The sequence below is a fragment of the Oncorhynchus gorbuscha genome, unplaced genomic scaffold (assembly GCF_021184085.1).
Source record: "Oncorhynchus gorbuscha isolate QuinsamMale2020 ecotype Even-year unplaced genomic scaffold, OgorEven_v1.0 Un_scaffold_1403, whole genome shotgun sequence".
NCBI lineage: Eukaryota > Metazoa > Chordata > Actinopteri > Salmoniformes > Salmonidae > Oncorhynchus > Oncorhynchus gorbuscha.
This window is the reverse complement of record NW_025746189.1, coordinates 89,251-115,343: the sequence shown is the minus strand read 5'-3', so window position 1 is coordinate 115,343 and position 26,093 is coordinate 89,251. Positions and strand designations below refer to the sequence as shown.

Sequence of the window (26,093 nt, the reverse complement as noted above, 5' to 3'; positions counted from 1 at the left end):
AACAAGAGAAACCTAAGAGGTTATTCAACACTAAGGGCCAATCCAAGGTCATCTAAATATCTTTGCAGTAGACGCTAACAAAACACCAAAACTGACAAGGTGCACACTGATCAGTAAAGAGAGGCTAACATTCTGTAATGCTCCTTTTCCTCTGCACAGTTCTCTCACAGTGAGAAACAATAGGATTACAATAGTGTTCTACACTTTCTTCATTTGATCCAATTCACTTACCATTTCTTTAATGAGAATTAAGTGATGGAGTGACTTTAATCATAGCTGGTTTGAGAGAACTGTTACCAAAAAGGATACTTTAATACGGGTCCATTGTCAATCCACCGAAAACGTAAGATTTTAATCTGCAAAACTCTTGGCTTGTGTGTATCCGTTGGTGTGCTTCTCTCCTGTGTGTGTTTTCTGATGAACAGTCAGAGCACTTGATGTTGTGAAGCATTTACCACAGTCAGAACAAGAGTAAGGCTTCTCTCCCGTATGTGTACGATGGTGTGTTTCTAAGTTTCCCAGTCGAGAGTAACTTCCCCCGCAGTCAGAGCAGGAGTATGGTTTCTCTCCTGTGTGCACTCTCTGATGAACTGTCAGAGCACTTGATGTTGTAAAACTCTTCCCACATTCAAAGCAGATGTAAGGCTTCTCTCCTGTGTGTATACGCTGGTGTTTCTTTAAGCTGCTGTGTCGAGAGAAATTCTTTCCACAGTCAGAGCAGAAGTAAGGCTTCTCTCCTGTGTGTATACGTTGGTGTGATTTCAAGCTGTCCTGTAGAGAGAAACTAGTCCCACATTCAGAGCAGGAGTAAGGCTTCTCTCCTGTGTGTATACGTTGGTGTTTCTTTAAGCTGCTGTGTTGAGAGAAACTCTGCCCACAGTCAGAGCAAGAGTAAGGCTTCTCTCCTGTATGTATTCGCTGGTGACATTTTAACGTATCAATTTGGCTGAAACAAGTCCCACAGTCAGAGCAGAAGTAAGGCTTCTCCCCTGTATGTATTCGCTGGTGACTATTTAACTTATCTAATTGGGAAAAACTCTTTTCACAGTCCGAGCAGGAATAAGGCTTTTCTCCTGTATGCAAACGTTGGTGTATTTTTAAGTTGCTCCGTTGAGAGAACCTCTTCCCACAGTCAGAGCAAGAGTAAGGCTTTTCTCCTGTATGTATACGTGCATGTGCTTTTAAGGTATCCAATAGCGAGAAACTCTTCCCACAGTCTGAGCAGAAGTAAGGCTTCTCTCCTGTGTGTATATGTTGGTGTTTTTTTAAACTGCTAAGTTGAGAGAATCTCCCCCCACAGTCAGAGCAGGAAAAAGGCTTCTCTCCTGTGTGTGTTCTCTGGTGAACTGTTAGGTCAGATGATGTTGCGAAGCATTTTCCACAGTCAGAGCAAGAGTAAGGCTTCTCTCCTGTGTGTATATGTTGGTGTCTCTTTAAGTGGCTCCTTCGAGAGAATCTCCCCCCACAGGCAGAGCAGGAGTAAGGCTTCTCACCTGTGTGCACTCTCTGATGAACTGTCAGAGAATGTGATGTTGTGAATCTTTTCCCACAGTCAGCACAGGAATATAGATTTTCTCCTGTGTGTGTTTTTAGGTGTATTTTTAGCTTTGATAGATATGGGAAAATCTCCTCACAATGTGGGCAGTGGTGAAACCTCTTAGCTCTGTGATCTCCCTGCTTCTGCTCTCTGGATGTAGAGGATGTCTCAATGTGACCTGTGTGAACAGCATCAGAAGAAAAAAGTCAGTGGTACAAAATATTATGAGCACATGCTCTTTCCATGACAGACTGACCCGGTGACAGCTAATCGGTATACATGAAGCGAAGGAGACAGATTCTTAAGGCTTAAGATAATTTGGATCGAATGTCTGCCATTTAGAGGGTGAATGGGCAAGAAAACAGATTTAAGTGCCTTTGAACAGGGTATGATCGTAGGTGCCTGGTGCACCGGTTTGTGTCTAGAACTTATATTTCCCTCACTAACTTTAAACATCAGCTATCTGAGCAGCTAACCGATCGCTGCAGCTGTACATAGTCCATCTGTAAATAACCCACCCAATCTACCTACCTCATCCCCATATTGTTTTTATTTTCTTTTCTGCCCTTTTGCACACCAGTATTTCTACTTGCACATCATCACCTGCTCATCTATCACTCCAGTGTTAATTTGCCTATTTATTGTCTTACCTCCTCACGCCATTTGCACACTGTATATACACTTTATTTTCTTCTATTGTGTTGACTGTACTCATGTTTATTCCATGTGTAACTCTGTGTTGTTGTTTGTGTCGCACTGCTGTGCTTTATCTTGGCCAGGTCGCAGTTGTAAATGAGAACTTGTTCTCAACTGGCCTACCTGGTTAAATAAAGGTGAAATAAAAATACATATCAAAACACACCTTGTACAGTCCAGTAGGGCACCAAGAGTAGTCTGTTCTTTCCACCAATCGATTGGTCGAAAAAAAATGTACCATCTATTTCTCCATATACAGTGCCTTGCGAAAGTATTCAGCCCCCTTGAACTTTGCGACCTTTTGCCACATTTCAGGCTTCAAACATAAAGATATAAAACTATTTTTTTTGTGAAGAATCAACAAGTGGGACACAATCATGAAGTGGAACAACATTTATTGGATATTTCAAACTTTTTTAACGAATCAAAAACTGAAACATTGGGCGTGCAAAACTATTCAGCCTCTTTACTTTCAGTGCAGCAAACTCTCTCTAGAAGTTCAGTGAGGATCTCTGAATGATCCAATGTTAACCTAAATGACTAATGATGATAAATACAATACACCTGTGTGTAATCAAGTCTCCGTATAAATGCACCTGCACTGTGATAGTCTCAGAGGTCGGTTAAAAGCGCAGAGAGCATCATGAAGAACAAGGAACACACCAGGCAGGTCCGAGATACTGTTGTGAAGAAGTTTAATGCCGGATTTGGATACAAAAATATTTCCCAAGCTTTAAACATCCCAAGGAGCACTGTGCAAGCGATAATATTGAAATGGAAGGAGTATCAGACCACTGCAAATCTACCAAGACCTGGCCGTCCCTCTAAACTTTCAGCTCATACAAGGAGAAGACTGATCAGAGATGCAGCCAAGAGGCCCATGATCACTCTGGATGAACTGCAGAGATCTACAGCTGAGGAGGGAGACTCTGTCCATAACAATCAGTCGTATATTGCACAAATCTGGCCTTTATGGAAGAGTGCCAAGAAGAAAGCCATTTCTTAAAGATATCCATAAAAAGTGTCGTTTAAAGTTTGCCACAGGCCACCTGGGAGACACACAAAACATGTGGAAGAAGGTGTTTTGGTCAGATGAAACCAAAATGAACTTTTTGGCAACAATGCAAAACGTTATGTTTGGCGTAAAAGCAACACAGCTCATCACCCTGAACACACCATCCCCACTGTCAAACATAGTGGTGGCAGCATCATGGTTTGGGCCTGCTTTTCTTCAGCAGGGACAGGGAAGATGGTTAAAATTGATGGGAAGATGGATGGAGCCAAATACAGGACCATTCTGGAAGAAAACCTGATGGAGTCTGCAAACGACCTGAGACTGGGATGGAGATTTGTCTTCCAACAAGACAATGATCCAAAACATAAAGCAAAATCTACAATGGAATGGTTCAAAAATAAACATATCCAGGTGTTAGAATGGCCAAGTCAAAGTCCAGACCTGAATCCAATCGAGAATCTGTGGAAAGAACTGAAAACTGCTGTTCACAAATGCTCTCCATCCAACCTCACTGAGCTCGAGCTGTTTTGCAAGGAGGAATGGGCAAAAATTTCAGTCTCTCGATATGCAAAACTGATAGAGATACCCCAAGCGACGTACAGCTGTAATCGCAGCAAAAGGTGACGCTACAAAGTATTAACTTAAGGGGGCTGAATAATTTTGCACGCCCAATTTTTCAGTTTTTGATTTATTAAAAAAGTTTGAAATATCCAATAAATGTCGTTCCACTTCATGATTGTGTCCCACTTGTTGTTGATTCTTCACAAAAAATACAGTTTTATATCTTTATGTTTGAAGCCTGAAATGTGGCAAAAGGTCGCAAAGTTCAAGGGGGCCGAATACTTTCGCAAGGCACTGTATAGACACGTTTTAATCAAATCAACCACATGCACTGAGCTTGTCTGATAATTATTTAATCAAACTGCTCTTAAACTAAGACACACAAATGACTAGAGGGAGTTCGGCCGCAATTGATACGATTGTGCTCAGACTTTTTTTTTTGTAAAAGACTAGCACCCGTTGTCTCCCTCTTCCCTGCTGCAGCGACCACCACAGAACATCAAGTGTTCATCATGCTGTCCACTGTACTGAAGCTGCCACAGCCATTTCTGACTGGAAAGTTCTGTTGCTGAAATCCCTCATATGTTATGGAAAAACATTCTCTATTCCCTCAACTTTTCCTCTCTTTGTGACACATGTATACATTGCATGCACCTGACCAATAGGGCCTAACCTATATCGTAATCACAGCAATAAATTGGTTATAACAAATTAAGAACACCGTAATAGCAAAATGAATGCAGAGGACATGACGAACTTGAAAATGGGAGAATGTTTACTGGTTGCTCAGTAGGTAAAGGGGAAGTCAGATGTGTGGAATAAATGTGACTAGTTGTGGAAAACACTGGAGATCAAGAAAAAGAAGGTGAGGAGCAAACACTGAGTGCATATTGGGTGTTCCAAATAGGTGCTGTTCGAGAACAACAATAAAGTTCTGACTATTTGGAACAATGTAAACAACACTAAATAAATTATATGCATAACCAAGTCTGTTGAATCGTTTGGATAAGCCTTCATTACAGCATTGCAAAGATATTTAAAAAACAGCAGAATTTTTTAAATAGTTTTTCTGACATGTTGCGTGAGGCTTTGTGCTCACGGAATCAGTAGGCTATTAAACAAACAGGCAACACAAGCAGGACCGGTCTTATTTCTGCAGATATACACTACCGGTAAAAAGTTTTAGAACACCTAGTCATTCAAGGGTTTCTTTATTTTTCATATTTTCTACATTGTAGAATAATAGTGAAGACATCAAAACTATGAAACAACACATATGGAATCATGTAGTAACCAAAAAAGTGTTAAATCAAAATATATTTTATAGCCACCGTTTGACACACGTTACTGGCTCAGACCTCTGTTTTGGGAAACTAGTAGCGGTAAGTTTCATAATGAAAAATTATCTAAATGGGCAAATTTATGAATGCGATGTGTTTTATTTATTACCTAGAGCACAAGTTGACTACACCCATTTAAAAAGTCACTTAGCAGAATGCTATCAAAATACTAACAAGTACTAAGGAATCTTCATAGAGAAAACTAAATGCTAATGAGCGCGTTGCAAACATTTTGTACAGTATCTGACAAACTATACAAATATACAGGTAACTCAAAAACATGACTGATTTTACTGCACCCCAAATGAATATTAGCCTGCAGGGCTCTTGATCCAGGAGGGCATTCTCTGCTGTTACCAAATGCTTGATTTTAGAAGAAACTAACCACTTAGCTAGGTAGCTAACTAGCTACTAAATTAGCAAACAAAATGGGCAAATGCAGAGCATTTAGCACATTGTAGACTTAACTTAATAGGTTTAAGATATCTAGCTGGCAAACATTTAGTTGTGAATTCCATACTGTAATTAGATCACCTGGCGCATGCTGCACGACAGCGAGTGACTCACAAGACTCCGGTCTCTTCTCGTTGTGTTCTTGTAACAAACACCAGATGACTGGGTACTACCGTAAACTACATAATTATGTGAAAGAGGTCATGAAGAAAACAATGTTCTTTATCTCGTATTACAAATTTACAATACTTTTTTCATACTGTTCCCCATGGGAATCGAACCCACAACCCTGGCGATGAGAGGACCATGATCTACCAACTGAGCTACACAGGACAGACATCTAGCTTCTCATTGAAACAGTTCATCATGAAACAGTTCATCATGAAACAGTTCATCATGAAACAGTTCTACTGCAACTTCTCATGCACAGTGGGAAGTTGGAATGAATAACAAACTTAGTTAGATAGAACCTGCTCTTACCATGAGAAACAGATTTCCCAATCTTCTCCTCCTCTTCTTCATCTTTAATGTTGACATTCAGCTCCAGTGTTTGACTGCAGTCTTCCAGCTTCACTGATGCCATCTCTGGATCCTGCAGAGCAAACTGGGCTCCACTGTCACAATCAGGACCCAGTGACTGTAGGTTTTAGGTTTGGACTCAGTGTGGAAGGAGAGAGGCAGGCTGGGTTTGTCCTCACTGTTGATGTTACCGGCCTTAGACTTAATCTGAGTCGGCCTGTAGTAATAAAGAGACACGGACACAAAAGTTATTGTCTTGGCAGTTCAGGTACATTCTTTATTCTCTATAATTTCAACAGTTCTGGTAGCTAAGCATTGACAGCAAAACACTAATTCACATTTGACGAGTACACACTATAAATTAGGCTACATAACGTAAATGCACTTAATCTATAGTAGATTTCCCAAATTCACATAAATGACAAAAACCATTTAGTACAAGGTTGCAGTTTGTATTTAGGTAGCTCTATGTACCATTTTCACAGCATGCGGTACCGGAGCGCCAAGTCTAGGTCAAAAAGGCTCCTTAACAGCTTTAACCCCTAAGCCATAACACTGCTGAACAATTCATCAAAAGGCTACCTGAACTATTTGCATTGATCCTCCCTAAGTTCAACGCTTGTTGTATTCGGCATGTGACACATTTGATTCTCCCGAATAATCTTCTCTTCAATGTATTATTTAATTCCCGTTCACACCAGTAACAATTATAGATCAAGGTGGAATCAAGGTGGAAACTGAATGTGTCTGAATATTACTACATATGTAGAAAACTGATCATCATCACATTCAGCTTCAAAACAGTAGTGCAACCGTGAAATTGTCTCTCTTTGACGCAGACAGAGTGAGCACCACCATTTTCCCAGCTCGCCGTTTTTCCAGCTCATTTGACACAAAACCAATAACGACATGTAAAACAAACTCCGACATCTCAAATAAATTGATTATTTATTAAATTAAATTGACGAAATTATGTACATCCACTCAGGCAAGCTCAACGTTTCTAACTAGCTAACGTTATGTGAATTGTACATTATTTTTATCCCGTTCTTCACTCACCCAGTTTGACACAAAAATAAAACCTCAACTAAACGTGATAATACCTTAACGTTTTTTTATGACATGTTCTTTCGATATTGCAAAGTTTAAACGTTATATTTAAACGTACATACCTGTATCAATCCATTTGAAAAGGAGACAAAAGTAATCGTCTCTACTGCACAATTCTGCCACTTTCTTTGTTATGAAGAAAGATGCGGCCCTGGCCGGAACTTCCTGTTCCCACTACAGCCATAGAGTTCCTAACCAAGAGACGCAACAACGCGAGACTTGCGAGAAGACTTGAAATCAGACCAAGCCGAGGTTTGAGAAGTTAATGAAAGAAGTGAACAACTCTGATGCTTTTGCAGCAGCTAATGGGGGATCCTAATAAATACCAAAAAGATAAGTAGGTTGGTACTCTTCTTCCAGCGTCAGTAAAACCGATTGACTTTCCTCCTTTCCATCTACACACGGTTTAGTCATCCAAACACTCCAGGAATATTCTGCTTAAGAATATTAACCTCATTGTCCGAGGAAACTCCAGATATAACACATATTATACGACCTTTACATTACACCTTTATTAAACTCACCAGATAATTTTATATCAATGAATGTCGACTTGATTAAGCAACGAGGCACAAGGGGCTATGGTATATGGGCAACATACCACGGCTAAGGGCTGTTCTAAGCGCAACGCGGAGTGCCTGGCCATATACCACAAACCCCAAGGGTGTCTTATTGCTATTATAAACGGGTTACCAACGTAATTAGAACAGTAAAAAGGAATGTTTTGTCATACCCCTGGTGTATGGTCTGATATGCTACGGCGTTCAGCCAATCAGCATTCAGGGCTTGAATCAGGTTTATTTTTGTAAATAAATTGCCTTTGCGCATGTGCATAGCTATAGATAAATCCGACAGGAGAGTTTGAGTGATGAAAGCTGGATTTCGAAATCTCTGAGCAAGAAACATTTGGATGAACATTAAAAAAACGAATGTTAGGCAAATTTATGGAAATTGTGCAGTTATTATGTGCCAGATTGTACGACTACAGCCGTTATAAATGACCCATTTGCGAAACTGACTTGTCATTTCAATAGACATAGGCAACAGACTAAAAGCTGGGTTTACGTTTCTAATTACATTTTGCCATAGTTTGCTTGGATAAAGGCAGATAGACCTACATATCATTTCAGATTGTCTACAGTAGCCTAGACAAGATGTAGGCAAGATGTAAACTGAACGATTTAGCAGCTTGCTTACTTCAAATTTCCAGACTAATTTATTCAACATGAAAGCGAGGCAAATCCTCAATAAGAAGTGCTTGTTTCCCAATAGCCTGCTGGAATAGGCTACTGTGGGATGGGCTCATCATTTCAATCACTGAATTAAATATGAATAATATGAATATTAACTGAATATGCTTGTCAACAACAGCCATGTTTTTTTACATTTGTTTTACCTGTAGCCTAATCTGACTCCTGTATATTGGTTCCTGACTTCCCTGAAAAGTTGCATATCGGGGTGGTTATTCAATGCTAATGCAGAACACCACAGGATGTTTATGTGCTGGTCAAGGGCAATCAAGTCTGGGGTGAACCAAGGGCAATATCTGTTCTTAGTTCTACATTTTTTGAATGGCGCATGCTTATTTAAGACGGAGAGGAAAGCACATTCAAAGAGCAACCAGGCATCCTCTACTGACGGGATGAGGTCAATATCCTTCCAGGATACCCGGGCCAGGTCTTTTAGAAAGGCCTGCTCGCTGAAGTGTTTTAGGGAGCGTTTGACAGTGATGAGAGGTGGTCGTTTGACAGCGGACCCATTACGCACGCAGGCAATGAGGAAATGATCGCTGAGACCCAGGTTGAAGACAGCATAGGTGTATTTAGAGGGCAAATTGGTCAGGATGATACCTAAGAGTGTTTTTCAAATATCTATTTGATAACATATCAACCGGGACAGGTGGCTTCTTAGTAGGAAAGAGAGAAACAATGGCCGCATTTCTCTTTTACGCACAAAACACTGAGAGCCTCCTGCTGACCACTGACGCAATGTTGTCGTTCAGGCTCATTTTCAAAATAAAAGCCTGAAACTATGTATTGTTACACTAGTCACAGTAGGGAAGCCATAGAAAATGGAATCAGGTTGATATCTCATTCACTGCTCAATAGGGACGCATAGGAACGCAGAGCTTTCTAAATAAGAGTCCCTTCCTGATTGGATTTTTCTCAGGCTTTCGCCTGCAATATCAGGTCTGTTATACTCACAGACAATATTTTTACAGTTTTGGAAACTTTAGAGTGTTTTCTATCCTAAGCTGTCAATTATATGCATATTCTAGCATCTTGTCCTGACAAAATAGCCCGTTTACTTTGGGAACGTCATTTTTTCCAAAAATGAAAATAGTGCCCCCTAGTTTCAAGAGGTTCATCTAAGTTTATGTGGAAAGTTGAAAATCATATCGTGCCGTGTAACCGGAGATATTTAAAACAATTACTGGCGATTCATCACCACCAGAGGTCACTGATAGCACAAGCTGAAATCACATGGGATTCCCGCACGGCACGGGATTTCACTTTGAACAGAGGGGGAAACAAAAAACGGCTGCTCCCCCTTGTTAGCTTAGCATTTGGTACAATGCTTAGCTTCACTTGTGCTGGAAAGTCAGACTCCGCTCCAACAAGACAACGGGTTTACTAAGTGACGTCTCACGTTCAACCTTTCAGCAATATTTTTGCGATTAACCGAACATGAGGAAAACACAAACACACGGTTGGTTGACTCACACCAATGAAAACACGAGACAGAGATAATTACTAACTTGGTCAAGCCAATATCTATCCAAATTTTAAACGGCCCTGTGTCCATGCTCGAGAAATTAATTATGACCAAGTCTACTCGCTTCTGAACGCAATAGGCAGAAATAACACTACATTGGGCCCAACTAGTATTTTTCTCAGAATGCCTGCATCGTCTGGTACATATGCCCCAGCTCATAGCATTCAGTAAATCCCCTACACACTGATGTGTGTCAGATATACAACACGAGTCAATCTCGCTACACTAGTATCTGGGTGAAAAAGAAAAACCACAAACACCACTCTCAACAATAATCATGATTGGTGTGAGTAACTTGCTACACAATTCCTATGTACTGAATTCAACAGTGAGGCCTAGTTTTATTTTAGATTCCTCGCAAGGGGGCATCAATATGTCGCAACGTTATTGTCAATGTGATGACATGCTATTTATCGAATAATTAGCTGTTTATTATTACGTGATTAAATTAATTCTGTAACAATTAACTCAGTAACCTGGAGCACCACGGGAAAAGCTTGTTTAATGAGTAACCGTTTCGCAAATTAACTCAAAGATTACATAGATTTCATAGCAGCCATCAATTAATTCATTTCCTCAGTCTCATTCTGAATGTCGCATAATTAGTAAATCTGCACAAACCCGGGTCTCACTAATTATTCCGTAACACATAAATTTAGATTATTATTTATTTACTAACCAGTTATATGATAACATAAAATAAATATACACAAACAGTCTAAGTTATTGGTTAAAACTTCATAAAATGGAAACAGGTCCCTAGTGGACCAATGCAAGATGGAGCTTCACACACAGAGAGAAGAGAAATTCAACTCTTGGATACATTTGTAAACTATGCTTAGTTTCAGCCCTAACACCTTGCCCTGAACTGACCCTGTTACGATTTAAAAAGTGTAATGCATGTATTTATGTGTTGAAAGTCTCTGTTGGGTGTCTCTTTGTGGGTCGAGTTCCGCTTAGTGGGAAAGGTTTGGCCAACGCCTTGTTCATTCGTCTTCAGGTGTAAGTCTCTGATTTTCCAAACTATGTCACAATGTCCTTTCTCTTAGTTGTCAGTTTCCAGCTTCTGTGGAGGCTAATCAGGCGTGTCGATGCTCCCGGCGTGGGTAAGAGGACCGTGTAGACAACCGGTGACTTGAAAATAGCTCAAGTTCAACTTCCTAGATACAGTACTTAGAATAGCTTCTCCACCATAAACTTGATTGTTCAGAGATTTACTTTGTCTTCAACCTCGTGTTGCGTTTCGGGGTCACGACTAGCAGTAGACCTCAGCTGCAGCGCGTGGTCAACTTAGTCTGATATGTCAATTCTTACTCGTGTTTTATATCCTGGAGTAGAAAGGGGCATTTCCATCTTTATGACACACTCTCTGGGTTCCCTGGGGCGTAGCTAGTTACAAGGTATTAGGATTCTCTATGATCTTGTTTAGACAACTAAAATCAGTCTTATCACCTTTTTTATCCTCTTTCATCTGCATATTCTCGACACAAAGAATGTAAACATCACATATACAGTATGAAAACTCTTCAAGTTAATGTTTTCATTATAACATCCTCAACTAACTTTTAAGAACATCATAAAATAGACTTTCATTTTCATATTCCATCCATTTGATGTTGTGTAGTTTTGGGCTGTAAACTCTTCCTAAGGCACACAGACATTCCAGTCTCTCACAATAGAGAACAGGATTGGGCTGTTGCATTATAATTTATGATGGGCGTGAGGTCATAAACCCCCCCATCAATACCTCTATACTTCTCCCCCTCTTCGGGAGGGAGAGATCTCTCTGTAGAACCCGTGATCCACTGTAACCTGATCCTCACAGGACCGTCATGACAGTCCCCCTCTGGTGGGTTCAACTTGGAAGGATCCTGCATCTTGCAACCCACCATAAGAATGACCATCGGATGTCAACAATTGTATATACACAGTGTGGGCCATTTGTTTGTGAGAATGTGAATGGGATCACATTTGGTTCATATATAGACACCATATCATTTAAAACAGTTTGTTTCATTTAAAACTATACACAATAGAAGATGTTGCCCAGAACAAATTAATGTACAAATATTATATCAATTAACTTCAACAGTTATTAAAATATATTCATCAATCTCTAAAACAATGAATCTAGCATTAAAAGACAATTTAATAGTCAATTTTAACTAGTCAATTCACAGCCTGTTTATCATTAAACAAAACGTGTTTGGTAATATAAAAATAATCCACCGAAACTTAATGCTGAAAACTGAACATCACATTGGTTGCAAGTTCAAACCCCCGAGCTGACAAGGTACAAATCTGTCGTTCTGCCCCTGAACAGGCAGTTAACCCACTGTTCCTAGGCCGTCATTGAAAATAAGAAGTTGTTCTTAACTGACTTGCCTAGTTAAATAAAGGTTAAAATAAAAAACATCTTTATCTGATACAGTGCATTCAAAAAGTATTGAAACACCTAGACCTTTTCCACCTTTTGTTACGTTACATTTTATAATATTGCTGTATTAAATCATTTTTCCCTCATCAATCTCCATACAACACCCCAAAATTACAAAGCAAAAACAGTTTTGCAAACATGGTCTTAGCTGTGTGCTTAGAGTCGTTGTCCTGTTGGAAGGTGGACCAGTGTGAGGTCCGGAGCAGGTTTTCATCAAGGAGCTGAGCTCTCTGTACTTTGCTCCGTTCAACTTTTCCTTCGATCCTGACTAGTCTCCAAGTTCCTGCCGTTGAAAAACATACCCACAGCATGATGCTGTCACCACCATGCTTCACTATGCTCTGAAATGCACTGTCAACTGTAGGACCTTATATAGACAGGTGGGTGCCTGTTTGAATTGAATTTACCAAGTGGACTCCAATCAAGTTATTGAAACATCACAAGGATACTTAATGGAAACAGGATGTACCTGAGTATAAATGAGTCTCCATAGTAAATGGTATGAATACTTATGTATTATTTACCAGAAAAAAAAAAAAAACTTTTCAATTTGTCATTATGCGCTATTGTGTGTAGATTGAGGAATTTTTGTAACAAAATGTGGAAAAAGTCCAGGGTCTGAATACTTTCCTTTGGCACAGAGTGTACAAAACATTAGGAACACCATCCTAATATTGAGTTGCAATCCCCTTTGTCCTCAGAACAGCCTCAATTCGTCAGGCCATGGACTCCACATGGTGTGGAAAGAAACCCACAGGGATGCTGGGCCATGATGACTCCAATGCTTCCCACAGTTGTGTCGGGTTGGCTGGGAGTGGACGTCTACTCTGAATAGATCGTTCCATCTCCTCCCACAGATGCACAATTGGATTGAGATCTGGTGACTCGGCAGGCCACTGCAGTAAACTGAATTCCCTGTCATGGTTCCCATGGAACCATTCCTGGACAAGCCTTGGGGCATAATCCTGCTGAAAACATCCATAGCTGGATACATTGCTGCTGCAAAGCGATGCACCTGATTGGCAATGATGTTTAGATATCCTGTGGCATTAAAATGTTGCTCCACAAGGGGCCCAATGTGTGCCCTGAAAACACACCCCACAGCATCACCGCCAGCCTGCAATGCTGACACACGGCATGGATGCATGTACTCATGGTTTCCTCCATACCCTAGTCTTCCCATCAGCATGACACAGCAGGAACTGGGATGATCTAGACCAGTGGATCACAAAATGTTTATAGTCCCGGACCCCTTCAAACATTCAACCTCCAGCTGCGTACCCCCTTTAGCAACAGGGTCAGCGCGCTCTCAAATATTGTAAGCCTCTCACACACACACACACACACACACACACACACACACACACACACACACACACACACACACACACACACACACAATACATTTATTAAACATAAGAATGAGTGTGAGTTTGTCACAACCAGGCTCGTGGGAAGTGAGAGCTCTTATAGGACCAGGGCACGAATAATAATAATAATAATAATACATTTTGCTCTTTATTTAGCCATTTTACATATTAAACCTTCCTTGCTCATTGAAAATTGTGAAAGACTCACCGCAGGTTAATGAGAAGGGTTTGCTTGAAAGGATGCACATACTCTCTCCAATACAACCCAACATTGCAGAGTTGTCTTAAATCCTTTTCCACACACAGTCTGTGCCTGTATTTAGTTTTCATGCTAGCGAGGGCCGAGAATCCACTCTCACATAGGTACGTGGTTCCAAAGGGCATCAGTGTCTTAACAGCGCGATTTGCCAAGGCAGGCTCCTCTGAGCACAGCCCAATCCAGAAATCTGGCATTAGCTTCTGATTAAATTACATTTTCACAGAACCGCATGTTGCAATTTTGATGAGGCTCTCTTGTTCAGATATCGGTAAGTGGACTGGAGGCAGGGCATGAAAGGGATAATGAATCTAGTTTGTGTAATCCGTTTCAGGAAAGTACCTGTGTATTTGCACACCAAAACTCACTCAGGTGCTTTGCTAGATCACATGTGACATTGACCATAAGCTTGAGTTCATTTGCACACAAAATAAATCATACAATGATGAAAGACCTGTGTGTTGTCCATGTTATCAAAGTCAACAATTTTCACTGTTGTCCCCAAAACGTCTTTTAAGCGGTCAGGCATTCCCTTGCCAGCAAGAGCCTCTCGGTGGATGCTGCAGTGAACCCAAGTAGCATCGGGAGTAAGTGCTTGCACGAGCGTTACCACTTCACTATGTCTCCCTGTCATGGCATTTGCGCCATCAGTACAGATACCAACACATCTTGACCACCAAAGTCCATTTGATGTCACAAAGCTGGCCAGTAGTTTAAAAAGATATCCTGTTGTCCTGGTTTCCAGTGGTTTGTAGAAGAGGATGTCTTCCTTAATTGACCCCCCACAAAAAGGTAACAGACATGGAGCTGTGCCAGGCCCGCCACGTCTGTTGACTCATCCCACTGAATTCACTGGCTTGTATGCGAAGCAGTAAATTGTTTCAAAACATCTGCCATGTCACTGATGCATCATGAAACGGAATCATTTTTAAAAACATTTTCCCCCAGCCATATCTACAGAAGCAGGAAGAATTAAGAATTAAGTCCTCCATAATAGTATGGAGCTTGCCTGTCCTAGCCACTTGGTAACTCATCAAGACGCTTCTAGACCCTTCTTATTAAGGGTATTATTTTCAAATTGGCATGTTTTGTTTCTAAATGACTGGTTAAGAGTGGATTTTTCATTGAGTTGTGAGATATAACACACTGTGGCTGAGGAAAGGCACTATTCCCAATATATGTGAACCCCAAATCAATGTAGTTCTCACCATATTTGCACCTCTACGATGGTCCAACATCCACCTGTTGTTCAGTGCTTTCCTGGGTAAAGGGGCAGAAGCTCTGCGGCTGCATCAGATTCACAACTGTCAGTGTCCATGCTAGCTGGGCTAACAACAAACGTAGAATTACTGATGCTAGCATTGGATGGGTTCGTGGAAGCAGAACAACTTGTGCAGTCAACAGGTGCGGTACTGCTGGTAGTACCAGTGCTACCAGTAGAGCTGGTATGTGTCTCTATGGACGTGGGCTAAAAAGAACACAGCAAAACTGACAAGATGCACACTGATCAGTAAAGAGAGACTAACATTCTATGATGCTCCTTTTCCTCTGCACAGTTCTCTCACAGTGAGAAACAATATGATTACAATAGTGTTCTACACTTTCTTAATTTGATCCAATTCAACGTTGCCAATTATTTTATGAGATGAGAATTAAGTGGAGTGACAAATCTTAGCTGGTGTGAGAGAACTGATGAGGCTTCTCTCAAGTGTGTAGCCGTTGGTGTGTTTTTACATTGGCCAATCGGGAGAAGTTCTTGCCACAGTAAGAGCAGAAGAAAGGCTTCTCTCGTGTGTGTGTTCTCTGATGACCGTTTAGCTCAGCTGATGATTTAAAACATTTTCCACAGTCAGAGCAGTAGTAAGGCTTCTCTCCTGTGTGTATACGTTCATGTCGTTTTAGGTGGCTGGATTGAGAGAAACTCGCCCTACAGTCAGAGCAGAAGTAAGGCTTCTCTCCTGTGTGTGTTCTCTGGTGAACTTTTAGCTCAGTTGATGTTGTGAAGCATTTTCCACAGTCAGAACAGGAGCAAGGCTTCTCTCCTGTGTGTGTTCTCTGGTGAACTTTTAGCACAGTTGATGTTGTGAAGCATTTTCCACAGTCAGAGCAGGAGTATGGCTTCTCTCCTGTGTGTATGCGTTCATGTGTTTTAAAGTGGCCCAGGTGAGAGAAACTATTTCCACAGTCAGAGCAGAAGTAAGGCTTCTCTCCTGTGTGTGTTCTCTGGTGAACTTTCAGCTGAGACGATTGTGTGAAGCATTTTCCACAGTCAGAGCAGGAGTAAGGCTTCTCTCCTGTGTGTATACGTTCATGTTGTTTTAGGTGGCTCGAGTGAGAGAAACTCTTCCAACAGTCAGAGCAGGAGTAAGGCTTCTCTCCTGTGTGTATACGTTCATGTTGTTTTAGATGTCCCCGTCCAGAGAAACTATTTCCACAGTCAGAGCAGGAGTAAGGCTTCTCTCCTGTGTGTATACGTTCATGTTGTTTTAGGTGGCTCGATTGAGAGAAACTCTTCCTACAGTCAGAGCAGGAGAAAGGCTTCTCTCCTGTGTGTACTCTCTGGTGAACTATCATAGCCCTTGATGTGGTGAAATTCTTCCCACAGTCAGTGCAGAAATGCAGATTCTCTCCTATATGTAGTTTTAGGTGTATTTTTAGCTTTGATAGAATTGGGAAAATCTCCTCACAATGTGGGCAGTGGTGAGACCTCTTAGCTCTGTGATCTTCCTGCTGTTGCTCTCTGGATGTAGAGAATGTCTCAACATGATCTCCTGTGTGAACATCAGAAGAACCAGTCAGTTGGTGTGATATACAGTACCAGTCAAACGTTTGGACACACCTACTCATTCAAGGGTTTAAATGTATTTTTACTATTTTCTACATTGAATAATGTGAAAACATCAAAACTATGGAATAACACATATGGAATCGTGTAGTAAAAAAAAGTGTTAAACAAATTAAAATATACTTGAGATTCTTCAAAGTAGCCACCCCTTGCCTTGACAGCTTGGCACACTCTTGGCACTCTCTCAACCAGCTTCACCAGGAATGTTTTTCCAACAATCTTGAAGTTCACACACATGCTGAGCAATTGTTGGCTGCTTTACCTTCACTCTGCAATCCAACTCATCCTAAACCAACTCAATTGAGTTACGGTCTGGTGATTGTGGAGGCCAGGTCATCTGATGCAGCACTCCATCACTCTCCTTCTTGGTCAAATAGCCCTTACACAGCCTGGAGGTGTGTTGTGTCATTGTTTTGTTGAAAAACAAATGAGTCCCACTAAGCCCAAACCAGATGGAATGGCGTATTGCTGCAGAATGCTGTGGTAGCCATGCTGGTTACATGTGCCTTGATATCAAAGTAAATCAGACAGTGTCACCAGCAAAGCACCGCCACAACATCACACCTCCTCCATGCTTCACGGTAGGAAATACACATGCGGAGATCATCCAGTCACCTACTCTGCGTCTCACAAAGACACGGCGGATGGAAGCAAAAATCTGAAAGTTGGACTCATCAGACCAAAGGACAGATTTTCACAGGTCTAGTGTCCATTGCTTGTGTTTCTTGGCCCAAGCAAGTCTCTTCTTATTGGTGTGCTTTAGTAGTGGTTTATTTGCATCAATTCGACCATGAAGATCTGATTCACACAGTCTCCTCTGAACAGTTGTTGTTGATGTGTCTGTTACTTGAACTCTGAAGCATTTATTTGGGCTGCAATTTCTGAGGCTGGTAACTCTAATGAACTTATCCCCTGTAGCAGAGGTAACTCTGGGTTTTCCATTCCTGTGGTTGTCCTCATGAAAGCCAGTTTCATCATAGCGCTTGATGGTTTTTTGCGACTGCACTTGAAGAAACTGTCAAAGTTCTTGAAATGTTCCGGATTGACTGAGTTTCCAGTCTTAAATTAATGATAGAATGTAATTTCTCTTTGCTTATTTAGGCTGTTCTTTCCATAATATGGACTTGGTCTTTTACCAAATAGGGCTCTTCTGTATACCACTCCTACCTTGTCACAACACAACTGATTGGCTCAAACGCATAAAGGGAAGATATTACACAAAATAACTTTTACGAAGGCACACCTGTTAATTGAAATTGCATTCCAGGTGACTTCCTCATGAAGCTGGTTGAGAGAATGCCAAGAGTTTGCAAAGCTGTCAAGGCAAAGGGTGGCTACTTTGAAGAATCTCAAGTATATTTTAATTTGTTTAACACTTTTTTTTACTACACGATTCCATATATGTTACTTCAGTTTTGATGTCTTCACTATTATTCTACAATGCAGAAAGGAAATCCCTTCAATGAGTAGGTGTCCAAACGTTTGACTGGTACTGCTGTACATATCAAATGTACCTTTTTACATCGGCAGTTGTCACAAAATGCTTTACAGAAATCCAGCCTAAAAATCACAAAAGAGCAAGCAATGCAGATGTAGAAGCACAGTGGCTATGAAAAACTCCCTAGAAAGCAGGAACCTAGGAAGAAACGAAGAGGAACCAGGCTCAAAGGGGTGGCCGGTCCTCTTCTGGCTGTACTGGGTGACATACACTACATTTTAAAAGTTTGGGGTCACTTAGAAATGTCCTTGTTTTGAAAGAAAGGCAAATTTGTTTGTTGAATAAGATTGATCAGAAATACAGTGTAGACATTGTTAAATGTTATAAATGACTATCATAGCTGGAAATGGCAGATTTTAAAAATGGAATATCCACATAGTCGTACAGAGGCCCATTATCAGCAACCATCACTCCTGTGTTCCAATGGCACGTTGTGTTAGCTAATCCAAGTTTATAATTTAAAAAAGGCTAATTGATCATTAGAAAACTATTTTTTTAAATGATAAACTTGGATTAGCTAACACAACATTCCATTGGAACACAGGAGTGATGGTTGCTGATAATGGGCCTCTGTACGCCTATGTGGGGATATTCCATTAAAAAAATAATAAAACATTTAAAAAACAGTTTCCTGCTACAATAGTCATTTGCAACATTAACAAAAAAGGGGCGTGTCATCCTCCACAAACTATCACAAGGGCTAGTAATGTTAGAGAATTTCCAGTCATCTGGTGTTTTTCAGTACCTATAGTGTTCTCTTTGAATTAGAAAGTAGAATCGATATAAGGTTAAATATTAGACATGTGTAAGCAGAATGAAGGCGGAGCCCATGTGAATGTACAGAGCTGGATCAAAATCGAGTTAACCATTAGAAATGTAAAGAACAGGACATAAGCAGAATCCGTGTGGATGAGGCAAGGTAGATCAACACAGACGTGACTGGTCTGGGCCAGATCTGATCTTGTGAAGGCTACTGGACATGCACATGGGTTAATCATACATAGACAACATCAGCCTGAACTTATGAAGACCTTTGGACAGGAACATTAGCTAATCAGTTATAGGCACCTTTAGACCTGCAGTAGGAGTGTGTGTCACGCCACCAATATAATCTATGCCAAAATGTCTGAGGCAATAAGAAAGGCAGCCATATTAGGGTGGCCAAAGCTAGAAGGAATTAATATTTTACATAAAGTGGAGTGACACTGTTATATATGGGTAAAACTGTATAAAAGCTGAGTACTGAGAATGGAGAATCAGTTCTTCCATGGAATTGCTCGGCTTTGTCACTTTTGTAATAAAGTCTATTTGAATTCACAAGCTCCGGTATCTGAGAAATATATTTTATTCAATATTTCCACGACAGTAACTATACAGACACATTTCATAGACATTTAAAAGAACACTGGCAGTTTGTCTACTTGTTGGCAATACTGGTGTCAAACCATGCAAGTCTGAGTAGCATGAAATTACATCTACCTTCTCATTGAAACAGTTCTACTGCAGTTTTTCATACACAGTGGGAAGTTGGATGAACAAACTTAGAACCTGCTCTTACCATGAGAAACATATGTCCCAATCTTCTCCTCCTCTTCTTCATCTTTAATGTTGACATTCAGCTCCAGTGTTTGACTGCAGTCTTCCAGCTTCACTGATGCCATCTCTGGATCCTCCAGTGCAAACTGGGCTCCACTGTCACAATCAGGACCCAGTGACTGTAGGTTTGGACTCACTGTGGAAGGAGAGAGGCAGGCTGGGTTTGTCCTCATACTTCATTATAGTCTGCCTGTAGTAACAATGACAAACAGGCACCAAAAGTTAATCTTGACAGTTCCTGCACCTTCTTTATTCCCTCAAAATATATTATATTTCTTCTTGTTCAATTGTCAAATTTAGTGCTTGACTTGGACTGAAATAGGTGCCGATACTCATTTTGGGTGACGGTACTGTTTATATTTAGGTGACAGGAGCTCCACAATACTTTTGAGCTAATATTCTATAAAAGAAACGAGCAGAAGCAGTAGAACTTTGAGGTACTGGTACTCAGCTCTGGTGAGCTCCTGTCCAAGTCAAGCACGGATCTCATTTCAATAGATCAGGTAGCTAAGAATTGACAAAACTTTAATTCATTCAAATTAGACAAAGTACACACTTCAAAAATAGCCTACACCGCATAAATGCACGTAATCTATAGTAGATTAAACTCACATTAATACATAAATGATAAAGCATTTAGTACAAGGTTACAGTATGTTTATCGCAACACTATGTACTATTTTCCTGAATTACATTGTCTTCACCATTTCAAATCAAATACTAATCGTAATTACTGTTCACACCATTGTAACATTTATAGATAAAAGATAGAAACAACTTAATGTGTCTGAATATTAGTACACATGTAGAAAACTGATAATCCTTACATTAAGCTTCAAAACTGTAGTGCAACGGTGAAAATGTCTCTCTGCACCTGATTTCTTTAGTTCGTTGACGCAGACCGAGTGGGCGCCGCCATTTGACCAGCTCGTGAATTTTACACAAAACCAAAAACATGCCAAACGAACTCAGAAATCCCAAATAAATGGATTCTTCATTAAATGACCTTGAGGAAATGATGTACATCCATTCAGACAAACCCGAAGTGTCTAGCTATGTGACTATCTATGTGTATCACGTTCACTCGGTTTGACACAAAAATAACACATCAACCCTTTACCAAACGTGATAATACGTTAACGGATGCTACCTAGCATGGGAGGCGCACAGTACTACATAGAGCCATCACTACATGGAACTCTATTCCATAAGTACGCAGTACCATTTTATTTAATTTTAAAAACAGCATCAGCTAATGGGGATTCATAATAAATATTTACAGAGGAGGCGTTCCCTAACATAAATATGCTGATGTGTGCTCGGACGTGCCAATAGGATCTCGCTAGAGTGTGCTTGGCTCTGCCCACAATGACTCATTTCTTCCCATTGGAACCGACCGGTTTAGTTATAAAAAACATGGTGCAACCCTCCGTGCTTTCAGGGGTTATTATGGCCCTACCCCATTATATGAGAAGGGCGGTACTTAATTTGAGCCGGATCTTCCGGCACCTCTCAGTTTTGTAGTCTTTCGTTCTTTGTCAGGATCAGGTAACCAAGCTCTTGTGGCATGAAAAATACATTTCCACTATTTGCAATGTAAAAATCATAATAAAAGCCATCAGTAATTACATTTGGATTCCTCTGCAATTGTCATGCCTCCTAAAAAAAACGTAATGTGAAAACGTGCCTGATATTCTAAGAATTGATTCATGTTGGGCTGTCCCAGGTTTATGCAACATTGTAGCCTATTTAGACCATTGCTGTGGTGAGAGAGAAGCACGCCTGTATCTCTCACAGAACTAAAATGAGATCCACTTTGGATGATCTCTCTCCCACTGTGTTGTTATAATATATATAATAATAATAATAATATATAATATAATATATATATAATAATATAATATAATATATAATATATATAAATAATATATAATAATAATTGTTATAGACATGAGCCAACAACTCATCTCTCCAGCATTGCACTTCATCACTTATTTCCTATAATATTTCTAATACCATCGCTAGAAAACACAGGTTGTAAAGCAAATAGATCCTGCTGAATAGAACATACAAGTTATCAACTTCCAAATAGGTCTATTGAGAGAACAGCATTGTTTTTACAAAGTAAAGCAAGAGGGATAAGCTTTTGTCTGGTGAGTGAGCTGCCCATCATTGGGTGAGTCAGTGAAACTGGAAAGCTTGTTAGGACTATAACTTCCCCCTCTTATTGTACAATGTGTTTCTCCTCACACCTGGCCTAGACTATTGATGGATTAGAGACACGGTCGTTTTTATTGATCTCAGATTCTGTTTGTCAGTGTCAAAGTAGTCTGTCATTTTGGTCATTGAGAGGTATTTTTAAAAATCTGCAAGTCTCCAGCCATATAAAATTATGTAGAACCGCAAGAAATCTGTTTATAAAAGGCCACATTTTTCCAGGACTACAGGCTACAATAAATGTACTCCATGTGTGCAACTTCTGCAATCAGCTCCACACCACTACTCTTTGCCAGTACGCTAAAGCCATGGTAATGCATGCAATGCTTTATTATAACAGGTCTTTTATTTAATGTGTTCTGGTACCTCAGAGCCCCCCAGGTCACCCCCCCTCTTGGGATCACTTTTGGTTCCAGCACCTCCCAATTTACAAATGAAGCACTGGAGAAGTGGGTAGTTGCTGCCCCCTCCTCCGGGACACGTCTCCTTTACATAGAGTTATTCAGGCTGTTGATTGTGGCCTGTGGAATGTTGACCCATTGCTCTTCAATGGCTGTGCGAAATTCCTGGATATTGGAGGGAACTGGAACAAGCTGTTGTTCACATTGATCCAGACCATCCCAAACATGCTCAAAGGGTGACATGTCTGGTGAGTACACAGGCCATCAAAGAATTGGGACATGTTCAGCATTATCAATTGTGTACAGATCCTTGCGACGTGGGGCTGTGCGTTGTCATGCTGAATCATGAGGTGATGGCGGCAGATGAATGGCAGGACAACGGCCTTCAGGATCTTGTCATGTATTGAACACTAACCAAACATCAGTGAGTACCAGATCGAAAGCCTCCTAAGCATGTATTGAGCACTAACCAAACATCAGTGAGTACCAGATCGAAAGCCTCCTAAGCATGTATTGAGCACTAACCAAACATCAGTGAGTACCAGATCCTCCTAGTGAGAGCACTAACCAAACATCAGTGAGTACCAGATAGCCTCCTAAGCATGTATTGAACACTAACCAAACGTCAGTGAGTACCACATCGAAAGCCTCCTAAGCATGTATTGGGGGGGGGGACTACATTCTACCAGTTTCAAATCAACTCAATGAAATTTAAATCAGAAAATGAGCGCTGGACAGCAAAATCAGAGAATTGGAGAGGGAAACTTTTTGAGATAACTCAGTAGAAGTAAACAAGGAATTATTTGCTCTTAAAGCTCAGTATGAAGAACTTTCCACCTCAAAGGCTGTAAACAGCTTAACTAGGCTGAAACAGTCCTATGATCAAGGTGGAAAACCTGGTCAATTGCTGGCCTGGCGCATTTAGAAGTTAAATTCAGACCGAGCCATTCCTGCAATTCATAATTAACAAGGACAATTATCAATAGATCATGTAGAAATAAACCAAACATTTGCTTCCTACTACAACACACTTTACAACTCTGAATCTCCTGAGAACTAATCAGGTATCGATGTTCCCTCTATTTCAGAAGACACTAAATTGTATCTGGAAAAATAATTGGATGGTGTTGAAATATCCGATGCTATTTTCAATAGGAAGGGAGGTAAAGAGGCAGGTCCAGACAGAAGTACATCAGTTCCCTCACTTAACATCAAGCCTGGCTCTTGAAAAATGTACTTATATAGTGAAAAAGAAAGCCCCAGTGTCATAATATTTGGGATCAGTTTTGTGAGTTTTTACAAACCGGTGATTCTAGAAGCATTGGAACTGTAAATCCTCTATTTTTATTGGCTGTAGTTTTTAGAAGTATCTGCATTATCTGCATATTACACTTTTTATTTGGAAATGTTTTGGTTCCCTTCCCCAGATCTGTGCCTCAACATAATCCTTTCATGGAGCTCTACGGACAATTCCTTCAAACTCGTGGCTTGGTTTTTGCTCTGACATGCACTGTCAAATGTGGCACCTTATATAGACAGGTGTGTTCCTTTCTAAATCATATCCAATCAATTGAATTCACCACAGGTGGATTGTCAATCAAGTTGTAAAAACATCTCAAGGATGATCAATGGAAAAAGGATGCACCTGAGCTCAATGTTGAGTCTCATAGCAAAGGGCCTAAATACTTACGTAAATAAAGGTATTTCTGTTTTGAATATTTAATACATCTAAAAAAAACTGTGTTTCCTTTGTGAGGAACATTGGGGCGGCAGGGTAGCCTAGTGGTTAGAGTGTTGTACTAGTAACTTAAAGGTTGCAAGTTCAAATCTCCGAGCTGACAAGGTACAAATCTGTCATTCTGCCCCTGAACAGGCAGTTAACCCACTGTTCCTAGGCTGTCATTGAAAATAAGAATTTGTTCGTAACCGACTTGCCTAGTTAAATAAAAGGTAAAAACATATTTTTCATACATAGTGGGAAGTTGGAACGAACAACAAACTTAGAACCTGCTCTTACCATGAGAAACAGATGTCCCAATCTTCTCCTCTTCATCTTTAATGTTGACATTCAGCTCCAGTGTTTGACTGAAGTCTTCCATCTTCACTGATGCCATCTCTGGATCCTGCAGTGCAAATTGGGCTCCACTGTCACAATCAGGACCCAGAGACTGTAGGTTTGAACTCAGTGTGGAAGGACGGAGTCAGGCTGGGTTTGTCCTCACTGTTGATGTTACAAACCTCAGACTTAATCTGAGTCAGCCAGTAGTAATAAAGAGAAACAGACACAAAAGTTATTGTCTTGACAGTTCTGGCACTTTATTCTCTAAAAATATGGTTTATATTTAGGTGCAGGAGCTCCTCAATACTGTTGAGCTAATTTTCTATAAGAAGAACATGAGCTCAAACAGTAGAATTTTGAGGTGCCGATACTCAGCTCCGGTGAGCTCCTGTCGAAGTCAAGCATTGATCTGATTTCAATAGATGAGGTAGGTAAGCATTGACAAAACATTCATTAATTCACATTAGACAAATTATACACTTTTAAAAAATCAGGCTACACAAATTAAATGCACTTAATCTATAGTAGATTTCCCGAATTCGGATAAACGACACAAAAACCATTTATTACACGGTTGCCTTTTGTTTTAGGCAGCACTATGTAGTATTATCCTGAATAACCGTGTCTTCACTGTATTATTTAAATCTAAACCAATAGTATTACCCTTTCACACAATAGTAACATTTATAGATAAAGATAGAAACAACTTAATGTGTCTGAATATTAGTACACATGTAGAAAATTGATAATATCTGCATGGATCTTTTCACTGTATTCACAGGAATGTCCCTGTATTGATGTGTAATATTGTTATTATTGTTGCAGTAAAAAAAAAAAAAGTCCATTGCCGCAAACCGAGTGGTGCCGCCATTTTACCAGCTCGTGAATTTTATACAAAACCAATAACTTGCCAAACGAATTCAGAAATCTCAAGTAAATATATTCTTTAGAATGTTTACACGTGCTATTACATACCTGTAGTAATACATAGAAACGGACACGAAGATTATCTTCTAGACCGCATCGTTCTAGCGCTTTCTTTATACTGAAGAATGGTGCGCGCCTTCCCGGAACTTCCTGTTCTCCCACTAACACCGTCCGTGCATTCCGGGGTCCCTGAGAATGATGTATTAAATGTATTATTCCAGTTACTAATAAGCACTCACCAATTAAGGAAATTACTGTAAGAACTGTTAAATCTCCTTGGATTGATGAGGAATTGAAAAATGGTATTGTTGAGAGGGATGAGGCAAAAGGAATGGCAAATAAGTCTGGCAGCCCAACTGATTGGCAAATGTACTGCAAATTAAGAAATAATGTGACTAAACTAAATAAAAATAAACTATACTATGAAACAACGATAAATTATATAAAGAATGATAGTAAAAATCTTTGGAGCACATTAAAC

At 40.2% G+C, this 26,093-nt stretch overlaps 1 protein-coding gene across 6 annotated transcripts; it reads right to left on the bottom strand.

Moving 5' to 3' along the window:
• Window positions 1-309: 309 nt before the first annotated feature.
• Window positions 310-25,772, bottom strand: LOC124022476 (gastrula zinc finger protein XlCGF17.1-like). Of its 6 annotated transcripts, none has more exons than XM_046337390.1 (3): window positions 25,661-25,772; window positions 24,644-24,876; window positions 310-1,715 (listed from the first exon to the last, which is right to left on the bottom strand). In XM_046337390.1, the coding sequence occupies exons 2-3, from the start codon at window positions 24,738-24,740 to the stop codon at window positions 352-354; spliced, it is 1,461 nt and encodes a 486-aa protein (XP_046193346.1). In that variant the 5' UTR covers window positions 24,741-24,876; window positions 25,661-25,772; the 3' UTR covers window positions 310-351. The 6 variants fall into 6 exon arrangements, with proteins under 6 accessions (XP_046193346.1, XP_046193351.1, XP_046193349.1 ...); XM_046337395.1 differs by lacking the exon at window positions 310-1,715 and adding an exon at window positions 14,324-16,840; XM_046337393.1 differs by lacking the exons at window positions 310-1,715; window positions 25,661-25,772 and adding exons at window positions 14,324-16,840; window positions 19,971-20,198 and having other exon boundaries at window positions 24,644-24,702.
• Between the last annotated feature and the right edge of the window lie 321 nt (window positions 25,773-26,093).

Coding starts and splice junctions, on each gene's coding strand:
- LOC124022476 (XM_046337390.1), bottom strand. CDS start 24,740: ATGGCATCAGTGAAGATGGAAGACTTCAGTCAAACACTGGAGCTGAAT. Junction 1,716..24,643: donor TGGGACATCTGTTTCTCATG/GTAAGAGCAGGT, acceptor CTGTTCACACAG/GTCACATTGAGACATCCTCT.